Below are 13,580 nucleotides of genomic sequence, written 5' to 3' on the forward strand. Positions count from 1 at the left end.
AGACAAGAGAAAGAGTTAAATTCTGCAGTACTGGCTAATAGCTACAACCTCAATTTATGTTTAGCTGTGGGGGAAGGGATATGTTTGTAAGCAATGTGTCTTTATCAGCAAAGGCCTAACAAACAATAAGCTCCAATTAGTCTTGAACACAGTCCATGTAATTTATTTACCCAAACACCATCTGCCAGAGAACAAAGCAGTTGGAGAAAGACATGCCCTTAAATACACACATACAGAACAGGTTCGCTGCCAGTGCACTGTCCACATGTTTCAAGAATCTCAGCTAAGTTAGAAATCTGATCATCTGTCAAGGTGACTCACCTGCAATACAATGGGAAGCTGTTCAGGTGGGTTGCGGTTTTCTACTCCCATCGTCAGCCACACCTGGAATGCCGTTAACTGTTCAGCAAAGAATGGGCTGTGCTGTTGAGGACAGAATGGGTAGTCATCAATTAACCACAGTGACAACTGCATGCCTAACACACTAAGCAGAGATCCCAGGGTATTAATATTAATATCTTTTAGTAAGTACAGTGCTCTGGGAATAAATATGTTATAGTTATTGCAACAGAGAAATGGCAAAAGTTTATTCAATTCTTACTTCATAAAATGCTACAAGTTAATCCCTCAGATTAAAAATATCTGTTTAATGAAGAAATGGAAAGAAAACTGGAGAAATCTATTATTAAAAAAGTTTGAGGGATTTACCTAGTTCACTATTTCTCACTTATAAATCGGACAGGACAGAATTTAATTTCTTCCTCATAAATATGCTTTCATATATTCTATGCATGTTTTGTTTCTGTCAAGTCCTAGGTGAAAATGATTCAGCAACCGCAAAATCTCTTTCTGCATCCCATTCTTATGTCACCCTGGCAAATGGGTGTAACATTCATACATGGAACTTAGGGTTGCATAGAGGGTACCTTTGGAAAAGCTCCATGTTTTTGAAATCTACCCACAATGTCCACTTTCCATGATACTGTGCAGTATAAAAGCTGATGGAGTTTCTGATTATCTTCTACATTTTCTAACATCTTAAGAATGTATGTAAATAAATGTAAACCTGGGTTGAAGCTTCCTCCAGCAGGTGTTTTCACTAGCATTGACTTGCCTGACTGGTGCAAAGGTTGCACAAATGATACCTTCTCTAGACAGGGTGGTAGAAAGTGCAAGAGTGGTAATGGTGCACACTGGCATGATTGGTATTGGGAATAGCAGTCATGTGGTCTGCAAAGAAAAATTGATGCTGCCAGACAGGAGGGTACAAGTAGCATTTTCAGAAGTACTGTCTGCTTGGTCACTCCCAACTCAGTTAATGGTTAATTCAGAAAGTTTTATTCATCTTTTTTTCTACAGACCTTGCATCTTCTGCAGAGGCTGTTTCAAAGTTGCTGAGCAAGATACACCCACCAGCTTTAAACTAGCAACTTAAGGTAATTCTGGCAGCTCCTCTAACAGATCCAGAGACTGCAGCAACAATCACAAATAGGAAAAGTACTAAGGCTTCAGGGCCAGATGGGTATCCTGTGAAATGGTATAAGGCCCTCAGTAGAGAATTGGTACCCCTCATGGTTTGGATTGTAGGAGATGCACAAGATTCTGTTGTTCTGCCAAAGCTTATATATGAAACATTTACAGTTCTGCCCAATTCTGCTCTACCTACAGGCTGTCATACCTGCCCTTGACTCAGCCCCAGAGCCAGCTCCTGAAAGTCTAAGAGGAAAGGATTCAGTGCCTTTAAGAACTGAAGAAGCATCAGGATCTGCACCTACTGTAAGTACTGAGGAGGATACACAGCAATCTGAGTCAACTACAGGATGGTTTGCACCTGGGATTGAGCAGGCCATAAGCAGCTCACCACCTGCATCTCCCCCACCTATAAGTAGGCTTAGGGATCAGAGACGTCAGGAGCTGGCTAGCTGATGAAAAGAAGCACGTTCCAGAGGGCAGAGATCCTTGAGCCCTGAGTTTTAACAGCAGCCAGGACCTTGCACAAAGGTGCTAATGAGTTAATGGGCCAGATCACTATTTAGTAGGGCCTCTGGCCATGAGCAATTTGTGCTGGCAACCTCGTTCGTAGAACCAGAAGCTCTGCACCTTGATTCCTGTTTGACTCTGTGGCTTTTGGACTCGGCTTGTGCTTGGACTGCTCTGGCTCCTGACTTCTAGCTTTGAACCTGACCACGCCCTCGGCTTTGCTCCCTGTACTCTGACCTCTGGTAACGTTTGACTATGGCTTTGTCTGGTGTTTTGGGACTTGTTTAATGCTCTGCTGACTGCTCTCCCGGCTGACCTTTGGACTTGTATTGTGACTCCCCCTGTCTGCCTGCCTCCCTGGCTCTACCGTGACACAGGCCAATACTGTTTACAAATATTGATGAAAAAATCATTGCACTAGCACTTGCAATACATCTTAAACACGTGTTTCCTATGTTCCTTCATCCAAGTCAAGTAGGTTTTATCTCAAGCAGACAATGTGCTAATCATCTAAGACACCTGACTGCTGTTATTGCTGATACAGAACAAAAGCACGATCCTTTGCTAGCCCTGTTGCTGGATACAGAGAAGGCATGAATTGGGAGTTTCTGTGATGCAATCCTCTGTCATCCCTTCAGAATTTATTAACTGGGTAAATACCCTTTATTAAAAACAAACAAACAAACCCTGGTCTATAGCAGTTAAACATGGTTACACTTACCTGTAACTGATGTTCATCGAGTGTCTTCTGTGCAGGGACACAGGGGACTGTGTCTAAGCAGGCCTGCTACAGAGACATTTTTTACAAGATTCTAGAAAGTTTAAGCTCAGTGCTCTCCCTCCCCTTGGTACAGCAGGGTCAGAGGCTTTGTTCCCGCCCAAATGATCATGTGATGAGGGGAGGGGGGAGAATTCTTTCCTCAGTCCTCTTTCTGCCACTGTGGAGATTATGAATACCAAATATAGTCACAGTGGGGAAGGAGAGAGGGATGTGTGCCTGCACAGAAGACACTCGATGAACATCAGTTACAGGTAAGTGCATCCAGGTTTTCATCTTCGTATCTTCTGTGCAGTCCCACATGGGAGATTAGCAAGCTGATTTACCATCAAGGTGGGTGTGGGCCGATTAACGGAATAGTGACTGCAGCACTGCTTTTCCCACAGCCGCATCCCTCTGGGAGTCAACATCAATGGAATAGTGTTTAAAGAACATTGATGGAGAGGGCCAAGTCATAGGTTTGCAGTTCTACATGATGTCAAGGGTGGCTCAGAATGCTTCAGAAGAGGCTTGCACTCTGGTTGAGTGAGCCTTAAGGGGAAACGGGCATTCCAAATGAGCTGCTTCGTAAGAAATTTTAATTGCAGCTTTCACCCATCTAGAGACAATTTGTGCAGAGATTGTTCTCTCCTTGTTTGGAGAGATTTTTGTCTTTACAGAAATGTGATGTATGATCTAAATAAAACAATAATGCTCTTCTCATGTCTAATGTGTGCACTGATTGTTCTGCTAAGGATTGAGGGTTAGGAAAGAACACGGTAAGAACTATGTCTGGAATAAGTGGGATTGAGAGACCACTTTAGGCATGAAGGCTGGGTCTCAAGACAATCTTATCCTTAAGGAAAGGTGCATCATGACTTAGTGACCTAAGCTCTCCTACCATGAGTGCAGATGTAATTGCGACAAGGAATGCAGTTTTATAGAATAAGGAAGAAAGCTCACAGGAAGCCATTGGTTCAAATGGTTTATGAATTAATTGGGATAATTCAAGAGATAAACTTCAATGTGGGAGTGGAGGTTTAACAGGTTAATAGGTTAAACAAACCTTTCATAAACCTTTTAGAAAGTGCATTAGAGAATATAGGCCTATACTCTATACCAAGATGGAATGCGGATAGCCACCAGGTGAACTTTTATCAAGGAGGTGAGTAACCCTGAGTCTAGCAGCAAAAGGAGATATTCAAAAATCTCATCCAAGGGGCAGGACACTGGTTTTATTTTTCTGTCCATTGCCCAAACAGTGAAATGCTTCCATTTAGAATTGTAAGACTTCCATGTAGCTGGCTTATGTGAGGAGAGTAAGACCTCGGCTACCCTGCTGGAGCAGTATCTACGGAGAAATGTATCATGTGTGAAGATGTAGCATTTCTACATAGTGTTAATGTAGATTGTCCTATGGACTGGTACAGGAATGACCCTACACTTGGACAGGAATGACCCTACACTTGGACAGACTGCAAAGCATTGGGAACAATGACCATCTTGGTCAAAGCAGGGCTATTAGAATGCATGTTGACCTGTCTGATTTGAGCTTCGTCATCACTCTTTGAAAGAGTAGGAAAGGAGGGAAGGCATAGTACAGGGCATGAGACTAACAGGGGAAGAATGCATCTCCTAGTGAGTGGTCAGTTGTGGCAGTCCTTGAACAGACCATGTGGCACTTTGCGTTGAATTCTGAAGTGAATAGGTCTATATCAGAGTAGCTCCAAATATGAAAAATGGGATGGAGATACCTCATGTGCAGTGACCACTCGTGGGTCAAGTAGCGGTCCCTGCTGAGTTGGTCTGCCAAGGTATTGTCCTGTACTGGTACATATAAGGCTATGATGTAAATTTTGTTTTGAATAGTGTGTTCCCCCCAAAGGAGGGAAGCCTCTCTGCATAGTCTGAGGGAGCCCTCCTCATTTGTTGATATAAAATTTTGTGGCCATGTCTCTTCCAGAGACAGTCTCTGGAAGAGAAATAAGGGCAGATCTAACTGCTCTAATTTCTAACAGATTTATATGAAGTGTTGCTTCCACAGCACTCCAATGTCCATTAATATATGCAGAGTTACAATGGGCCCCTCAGCCTCATAAGGAGGCATCTATATATAGATGGAGATCAGGGTCAGGAGGAGACAAAGGTACACCTCTTAAGAGTTTATCATCCCGTAACCACCAAGACAAGGAGTGAATGATTCCCCCTAGGATCTGAGAGTTTTTTCCATTGTTGCTCTGTCCCCATCTCAAAGTGTCTCAGAAACCAATTATGTAAGGGACGCATGTGAAATCACGCATGCTGGATCACTGATGTGGTGAAAGACATTAATCCAAACAGTTTCTGAATATGAATAGCTTTTTGGAATCTTGAATGGGAAAAGGTGGAAACAAAACTTTCTATGGCCCTGGCTCTGGGCAATGGGAGATATGCTCTGTGGGAGATAGTTGAGTCTTGCTCCTATGAATTCTATTTCTTGAATGGGGGTTAGGGTGGACTTTTGAAAATTAATGAGGACCCCCAACCACTCTAACATGTGTACTGTAAGGGAAATGTGGGATGCCAGCTGAGATTTGGAGTTTGCAACGAGGAGCCAGTCATCCAGTTATGGATAAATGGAGCAACCCTTTAACCTAAGAAAGGCTATAAGTGTAAAAACTTACTGAAAAACCCTTGGGGCTATGGCTAAGTCAAATGGTAGTACAGAGTATTGGTAGAAATGCCCTGCAAATCTGAATGAAGAATTTCTTTTACAATCTTCGTGCATGGAAATATGGAAATATACGTCCTTTAAATCAAGGACTGCAAACTATCATCCATTGTCAATGAAAGGAAATATGTCTTTGAGAGTCAACATACAAAATTTACGAATGTATAGGAATTTATTAAACTGCCTGAGGTCTTGAATGGGCCTCATGCCTCCCCCTTTCTTTTTGACCAAAAACTAATTTGAATAGAAACCATCAAGTTCTTCCGAGGTGGGAACTCTTTGAACTGCACCCTTATGTAGACCAATGCTGTTCAAATGAGGCAAGTCTAGCATCGAACTGAGGTGCAACTAGTTATTGCTGAGCCCTATCCTTCAAAGAGAGATCCCTGGGCGACCGACCCTGACACCCTTTTTGCCTAGACTGCTGCCTTCTAGGTTGGTATTGGGCTCTGTACTGCGTATGGTATTGCTGGTTGTGGACAGGTTGGAATCTATACCCCTTTGTAAAAGGAGGTTGTTGGTGATGTTGGTGAAAGTATGTGAACTTGAATGTCATTGGTTGTTGGGAAGTTATGCCCAAAGATCTCGCAGTGAATCTATTTTTGCTGATCTTTTCCAGGACTTCATCTGTCCGTTCACTGAATAAGATCTTTCCCTCAAAGGGGAGATGTTCTTCCCAGGCCCTGGTGTCTGAGGGAAGAGCCGATACTCTAAGCCAGTAATGCCCTCTTATTACTATAGTTGATGCAAAAAAAACAACTAATTGCATCCACTATATGTCTTGAATCATTGAGTGCCTGCTTAGCTAGTTTTATTCTTTTTTGTTTGAATGATTTTTGCCTGGTCTTTCTTATTATCTGACAGGGCTTCCACATACTGGATCATTTGATGCCACAGGTAAATTTGGTAATGAGGCATAATAGCCTTAACACCATCGCTATGAAATTAAAACACTGCTAGCACTTTATGATATTGCACTGTTTTATAATTTATAATGAACTGTGTTTAGATGTTTTTATGGTAATTTAATTGTTATTTATGTATTTACTTTTATATAAGCCGCCCTGAGCCTGCCTTGGCGGGGAGGGCGGGGTATAAATTGGGAATAAATAAATAAATAAATAAATACGGAGTCCTAAAACTCCAAATGTAGAAATCCTATGACCTAATATATCTAGTTTGGATCCCTCCTTCTCAAGGGGGGAGGACCGTATCTCTCCTATTTGTTTAGAGGATGACCATCCCTCGATGTTGTAGATGGAGATGGAATCCGTGGTTTCCTGAAGTGGGTTGCACTTGCTTCCGATGAATAGTGTGGGTGTCGAGAGTGGGGGCTATGATGGCAAAGAGATCTTGATTGGCAGTTGGATGTTGGAGGTGATTGTTGAGAAGAAGTGGTCGCCAATTCCGGGTCGATGAAGGTGAACAACACTGAGGCACATCCAATTGATGTCATGGTGAGGTCGATAGCTATCATTGTGTCAGCTCTGGAGCCGGAGGTTTTGATGGGACTTCGGAGTCAGGTGAATGGAGTCGAGAGGTAGTCACGGGTAGTTTGGACGCCACGCTGAGGCATTGAGGTTTCGGATACTCGGTTGGGACTGATACCACTGATGGGGTCATGCTTTTGGGGTAAAGAGGCCACATGCTCTAAATGAAGAGGTGTTATACCCTTCCCCCAAGCATATGAGACACTGAGTGTGTTCATTGCTCTGTGCCATTTTAGCACCACAAGCGTGGCAATTCTTAAAGAGGGCCATGTCTGTTGGTACAACAATAGAAACGGGAAGAATTCTGAAGAGAAAGAATCACTGTTTGATGATTAATCTCATGAGGTAAGTATTGAAGCTACAAAACATCCTTTCTCTATGATGACAGAAAGAGAACTGAGGGAAGAGTGCTCCCCCCTCCTCTTGTCACATGATCATTTGGGCAGGAACAGAGCCTCTGCCTCTGCTGTACCAAGGGAAGGGGGAGCACTCAGCTTAAACTTTCTAGAATCTTGTAGAAAACTTCTCAGTGGCAGGCCTGCTTAGACACAGACCCATGTGGGACTGCACAGAAGACACAAATATGAACTAATGGTTTTTATTCAGAGAGTCTTCCTGTTGCCCATGATACACAGCAATGTTGACCTCTCTCACTTCTACTGTTTGATTTGGCTGCAGAGCCCTTGGCATGTGCCATCTTGCAATCCATGTCAAAGCGTGGGACACTGAATTAAAGTTCACGTGTGAATGTGATGCATTGGTTCTGGTGTATAATCCTGAGCAGTCTTTACCAGAATTGATTAACCTTACCACTGAATTTAGGGAGATATCAGGATACCACATTAATTGGGATAAATCTCATGTCTTATCTTTAGGAAGACCAGTTTCACCTGGAATTTACAGATTATGGACATTTAATTTTGATGCTGAATATGCCAAATGTATTGGCATTACTATTCCAAGAAAAGGTGAAAGCAGAGTGGGTAGTAGGGTTACACAGAGTGTGTTGTTATATTTACTGTCTGTGGAGAGCAGAGACCACCTGTCTGTCTTTGAAGACATGCCACTGTGTTAAGGGGAAAAAGTCGGTGAGCAGGCGGAGGCTGTGTTTTGCGGGGATATAAATCCCCCAATGTAATCTTTTAAGGTTTTCAGATTTTTCTGCAAACCTGGGGGGGGGGCAAGTTTGGAGGAAAATCCCCTGTCAGTGTGGGCTAAATTTGTGGATTTAGGTATCCACAAATTTGCCCACACTTGACTATTAGGTATATAGATAACTAACTGAAGTGATCTTAAATGAGCAGCTTGCCCTGTGCCCCCACTTATGACATCCTCTCATACGTAGTGATAACTGACTATAAAACTTTAGTATATACCAGTTATGGACATATGCAGTGTACTGTTGAGCTGTAGTTTGTTTACCTTACTTTATCAGAAAATACACGGCCTGACAGAAAACGTAAAAACACTAGTTTGTGTATATTAACTATGTAAACTCTTCATTTTAAAAATATGCCTTTTATGGCTTAAGAAATTGCAGTATACTCAAGTAGCAGCATGGAATATGTAGACTATTCATATTTAATATATTTTTCCTTTCTGAGGATCAAGGGATTTCGATAGATTTGCATTTAGTGGCCAATAAATGTCTGTGCTCCATTACCATCTGGAGCTTATTTTGAACAACAAACCAACCATGTTGTATATTTAGCCTTACCTTTGTATTACGGCAAGTAACAGCTGTTGATCACACATTATTTTGTTTGCAGAATGAAAGCAACTACAAGTCAAGTGAAAAATGTCATTTGTTGTGGCTTCTTACTGATTGAAATTTGGAAATATTCTGGGAATAAGATGTGGCATTACAACATTTTTCCCCTCTGCTGCCCGAAGATTTAGTGATGGCCTTTAGCTGTATGTCAGTCTTTGAAGAAAAACTAGTATGATAGTACTTTGTGCTATGATGCATGCTTAGGCTTACCAAATTCCAGCGGGGGAATTGTATTTCCTGGCAGGAGCCTCGCTGCGGGGACGGCTGCATGCGCTGCACCCACCGTCGCCAGGATGTGACGCTCCGCGTCGCTCTGGCAAAGGGGTTGTTTGGAGTCCCACTGCCAGAGCGACGCGGAGCGGCACATCCTGGCGACGGCGGGTGCAGCGCGTGCAGCCGTCCCCGCAGCGAGGCTCCTGCCAGGAAATACAATTCCCCGCCGGAATTTGGTAAGCCTATGCATGCTATATTGTACTGTGTGGCATTGACAGTGGTTAGAACTCTATTCAAATCCTAGAGAAGTTGCTGCATACAGGAATGTAACCCTATTTAATTTTTTTTCTCATCTAAAATTTGGTGTGGCTGATAAGGATATTGTCTCCTGGCAATTAATTATTGGCAACGGTGTCATATCAATTATTGAAGAAGCAACTGTTTTCCTGATCTCAGTTGTTAAAATGGCACTGGCCTTATCTGTGTAAAGAACTGCCTATCATAACTGAAATGGCTACAAAATAATTGTATCTGCATACAGATTTCAGTTAACCATGCTTCTGGGTGCCCAGGTTACTGAATGTAAACCTACAGCTGACACTATTTCCCACATCAGCAGGATATTAAAGCTGAGGTACTAAGATTATGCACATCACATTTTAAATCCCAGTTTTGGAATGCTATTGAGGTTGTTATTCACAGGTGTCAAGTTTTAGTATACTATATGATAGGGCAGATGAAGCTATCCTTTTGATCTTCACTTGAGTTCTTGTGCATGATTGGCACAGTAAAAAACACTGTAACGTTAACAAATATAATAAATGGGGGGAAACAGAAAGGAAGATATGGTGCAAGTATTTATATGCAAATGTCAGAAGCCTCTAATCCAAGATGGGGTGTGTGTGTAATGCTTAGTGGTAAACAAGATAGAGTGAGCATTTCAGAAACAAAATGGGATATCATACAACTGTCCTTGGACACAAATTCTATAGAAAGTACAAGGAAGGATGTCTGAGTATGGTATTGCTCTTCTGCAAAACCACTATGGGTGAAATTGTTCATTTGTAAAATAATGCATAGCATGGAAAAAAATCAATAGCAAGAACCTTTTCTCCCTGTCCTATAATATTAGAATCTGGGGGCACCCACTAAAGTTGATGGAATGTAGGTTCAAGACAGACAAAAGGAAGTACAAAGTTACCTTAAAGTAAAAGGTAAAGGTTCCCTTGCTCGAAAGCCAGTCGAATCCGACTCTAGGGTTGTGGTGCTCATCTCCGTTTCAAAGCCGAAGAGCCAGCGCTGTCCGAAGACGTTTCCGTGGTCATGTGGCCGGCATGACTAAACACCAAGGTGCACGGAACGCTGTTACCTTCCCACTGAAGTGGTACCTATTTATCTACTTGCAATTTCTTGCTTTCGAACTGCTAGGTTGGCAGGAGCTGGAACTAGAGATGGGAGCTCACTCTATCATGCGGCACCTGGGTCTCGAACTGCTGAACTACTGACCTTTCACAGCCTGCAGTTCAGCGTCTTAACCACTTGAGCCACTGCAGCTCCCCAAAGTTACCTTACAGATCTCTGTACTGTAACGTGTAGCGATGTCAGCTGCCTTAGATGATGTCAGGCATCACAGACTGGAACTCAGAATCCAAGGTTTTGCTCTGTGTGCTTTTGGAGTGGCCTTAGGGTTGCCAGGTCTGGGTTGGAAAATACTTGGAGACTTTGGGGGTGGATCCAGGAGAGAGTGGGGTTTGGTTCACAAGTCGGTGTGAATCCAGTGAGTGGTGGCAGCGTGTACTGAAGGGAAATAGCCCCACCAAGAAGGGTGGGAAGGCAAAAACAGGGGCTTGCAAGCCACAGAACGGCTGCTCAGTCTCCCAGGGCTGAGGGCAGATCCTCGTTTCACCACAGCTCACAGTGGGGATGGAGGGAGGGATATGTACTTGCAGAGAACACTTAATGAATGTCAGGTACAAGTAAGTGCAACCATGTCTTCATCATTGCTGCTTCTGTGCAGTCCTACATGGGAGTACAGCAAGCTACCTTACCAGATGAGGTAGTGTGATGATCCCAATGAAACAGACTGTGGAGGATAGCTTTGCCTGTGGCAGAATCACTCTTGTAGCCCTCATCAATAGCACAGTGCTTGATGAACATTAAAGATGCAGACCAGGTTGCTGCCCTGCATATGTCTGACAGGGAGGATCCACTCCATAAAGCAGAATGGGCTGTGAATCCCAGTGGGCTTTCAACATTAGCTTTCTCATAGCATTTATGAATGATGTACACAATCCAACAGGATATTGTTCGTATAGAAACCTTGAAACCTTTTTTGCCCCACTCCAAAGGCAGTGAAAAGAGGAAGGCTTTGGAGTCAGAGTTAGCAAACATCAACTTCCCTTGTACGGGGGCATGAAATGCTGAGACTGCAGAAAGCTGGGCCTTGATAGAGGAGTTGGTCAGGCCTCTAAGGGAAAATAGGTAGTCAAAAATAACTGAGCAGAGACACTTGACCCTCTTTCCTTTTGCCCACTCCAGGGACCTCTTCCACTTAAATGAGCCTTTGGATTTTTCAAGCACTTTGGTAGCAAGCAAGAAAGGGCTGTGGTCATCACTGCTGCCAATATGTTGGCAATCCTGTCCTCAGAAAGAAAGTGCATCATAGGATCAAACTGAGAGATGCTCTGACAAAGGTTATATTGGGGTGAATATTGATTTCTCATTATTTAGTTGTAGGCATAGATTCTGAACCTTTTAAAAAATGAGGTATGGAAATACATGTATTTTTTTTAAAGGTTCAGAAAGTCCATTCATTTTCAGTATGGGTACATATTTCTCCAATATGCTGTTCTACCGTTCAACCTTTCTTCTGCCCCAAGGGTTTTCACAAAGATTTGGTGGTAGTGATTGACCACCTCAGAGAACAGGGCTGAAATATTTTCTCTTATCTACACGCCTGGCTGATTATAGCTGCATCAGAAAGGTGGTGCCCACATTCCTCAGTGAAATCTTTAACACCGTCCAGAATCTGCCTGTCAGGTGTAGGCGAAGGGGTGGGATGCTTACAGCCATTGGGGAGGCTTGCTCAGCAGGATTGCCTTAGTGGTACTGCTGGTCCAGCCTCTCTGATGCCTTTAAACACAATCCCCCCCTTACACCAGACAGGCGGGTGTTTGTCAGGTGTAGGAGCAGGGCCAGGGTACTTAATCCATCAGTGAGGCCACCCAGCAGGATCACCTTAGCAAAGCTGCTGGCCCAGCCTCCCCAATGGTTTTAGCCACACTCCCACCCACTGCGGAACTATACCTCAAATTTGTAGAAAAGTGGTTTCCTGTAATAGGTTATTTAACTTCTCACTATGTGGGTTCTAGAAAATTGGTTCATATGAACTTGCTTAATATATGATTGCTCCCTCTCCTTTGTATCCCCTCCCATCTGGTACTTTTCCTGGCTGGCATTGTGCAAAGCTAATTGGTGATTACATCACCCTGGTTTCACTAATATATATTGAAGCCAGTGCAGCAGCTAATAATAGAATTTTCACCTTGATGGAGGGACACACATTCAGACCTACAAAATCGCTGTTACCAGGTTTGTTAGCCAATGTAATAATTTTCATTTCAATTTGGGTGAAATTAATTATACAGTTTGATTGACAAATCTTTTTTACAATTTCATTTCACTTTTTAATTCAGAATAAGTTGTGGAGGTGATATGGCTATACTTATGACCCATCACTAATACCAGGAGTCCAATTATAAGTATACAAGGTAACTTTATCTTTGATAGAATCATTTTTTATTCAATAATAATTTCTTTTATGCATTTGGACAGAATAATGAAGTTTCTTCTCCTTTCTCCCCCCCCCCCCCCTTTTTTTTTTTTAACATTTTTAGGAATTTCGCTCAGTAAGCTCCAGAGCTCTCCATGGGAGATTCCCTGTTAGATAAGTGAAATTGTTCCGGTCTATGGATTGGCAATGGTGGTCGCTCTCCCCAGAGCTTGGGGAGGTGATTAGCACACCATCGGCATGGAGGGGTGCCACCTCAAGTGGCACTCCCACGGAGCCTTTGTGAAAGGCTCCAGGCCAGAGAGCTTTGAGGGATAGCCTCTTCGATGGCTTGCTGCCGGAGAATTGAGGCTTCTCTCCGCTCTGATGGTCCTACCAATGAGTGGCCTTAGGGCACAAGCTAACCCGACCGGGACAAGTGGGGGAGATCGAGCGGAACAATGATTGATGTGAGCGAGGTCAGGAATGTGACCAACAATGAATGTGAGTTCTAAGTAAATGAACTTTGATAAACGGCACCCCCCCTCCCCGTGGGAAAAGCGGAGTGCAAAGAGGGACGCCTCTGAAGCGCAAGGACAGATAAACACAGTGAAGGGGGAGTGGGAGGAAACAGACAGCGTGTATATTTTGAGAGACTTACTTGAGTGCAAATAGCAAATTGACGAGTGCTTCGAGCCCAGGAGAAGCGGTTTGAAAGTGTAAACAAAGTTGAAAAATGGAAACTGACCTCATTAAATCAAAACTTCGCTTCACAACAGCGACAGCTGGCAGAAACAGGAAAAAAATGGAGCTGGTGGCTGAGAAAGTTACAGTGATGGACACCTCAAGCAAGAAGACGAAGAAAAGAATGGGTGAAGTGGAAACGAAAC

General features: G+C 43.2%; 1 protein-coding gene across 1 annotated transcript in view; it reads right to left on the bottom strand.

The window, feature by feature from the left end:
* The window catches only part of RPTOR (regulatory associated protein of MTOR, complex 1), a 455,351-nt gene that overhangs the window by 182,106 nt on the left and 259,665 nt on the right, over window positions 1–13,580 (bottom strand). The window contains exon 9 of the mRNA XM_015408620.1: window positions 322–423. Within this exon, the coding sequence (XP_015264106.1) occupies window positions 322–423 (102 nt within the window). The remainder of the gene's footprint in view (window positions 1–321; window positions 424–13,580) is intronic.

The sequence above is a fragment of the Gekko japonicus genome, unplaced genomic scaffold (assembly GCF_001447785.1).
Source record: "Gekko japonicus isolate JY-2015 unplaced genomic scaffold, Gekko_japonicus_V1.1 scaffold57, whole genome shotgun sequence".
Taxonomy (NCBI): domain Eukaryota; kingdom Metazoa; phylum Chordata; class Lepidosauria; order Squamata; family Gekkonidae; genus Gekko; species Gekko japonicus.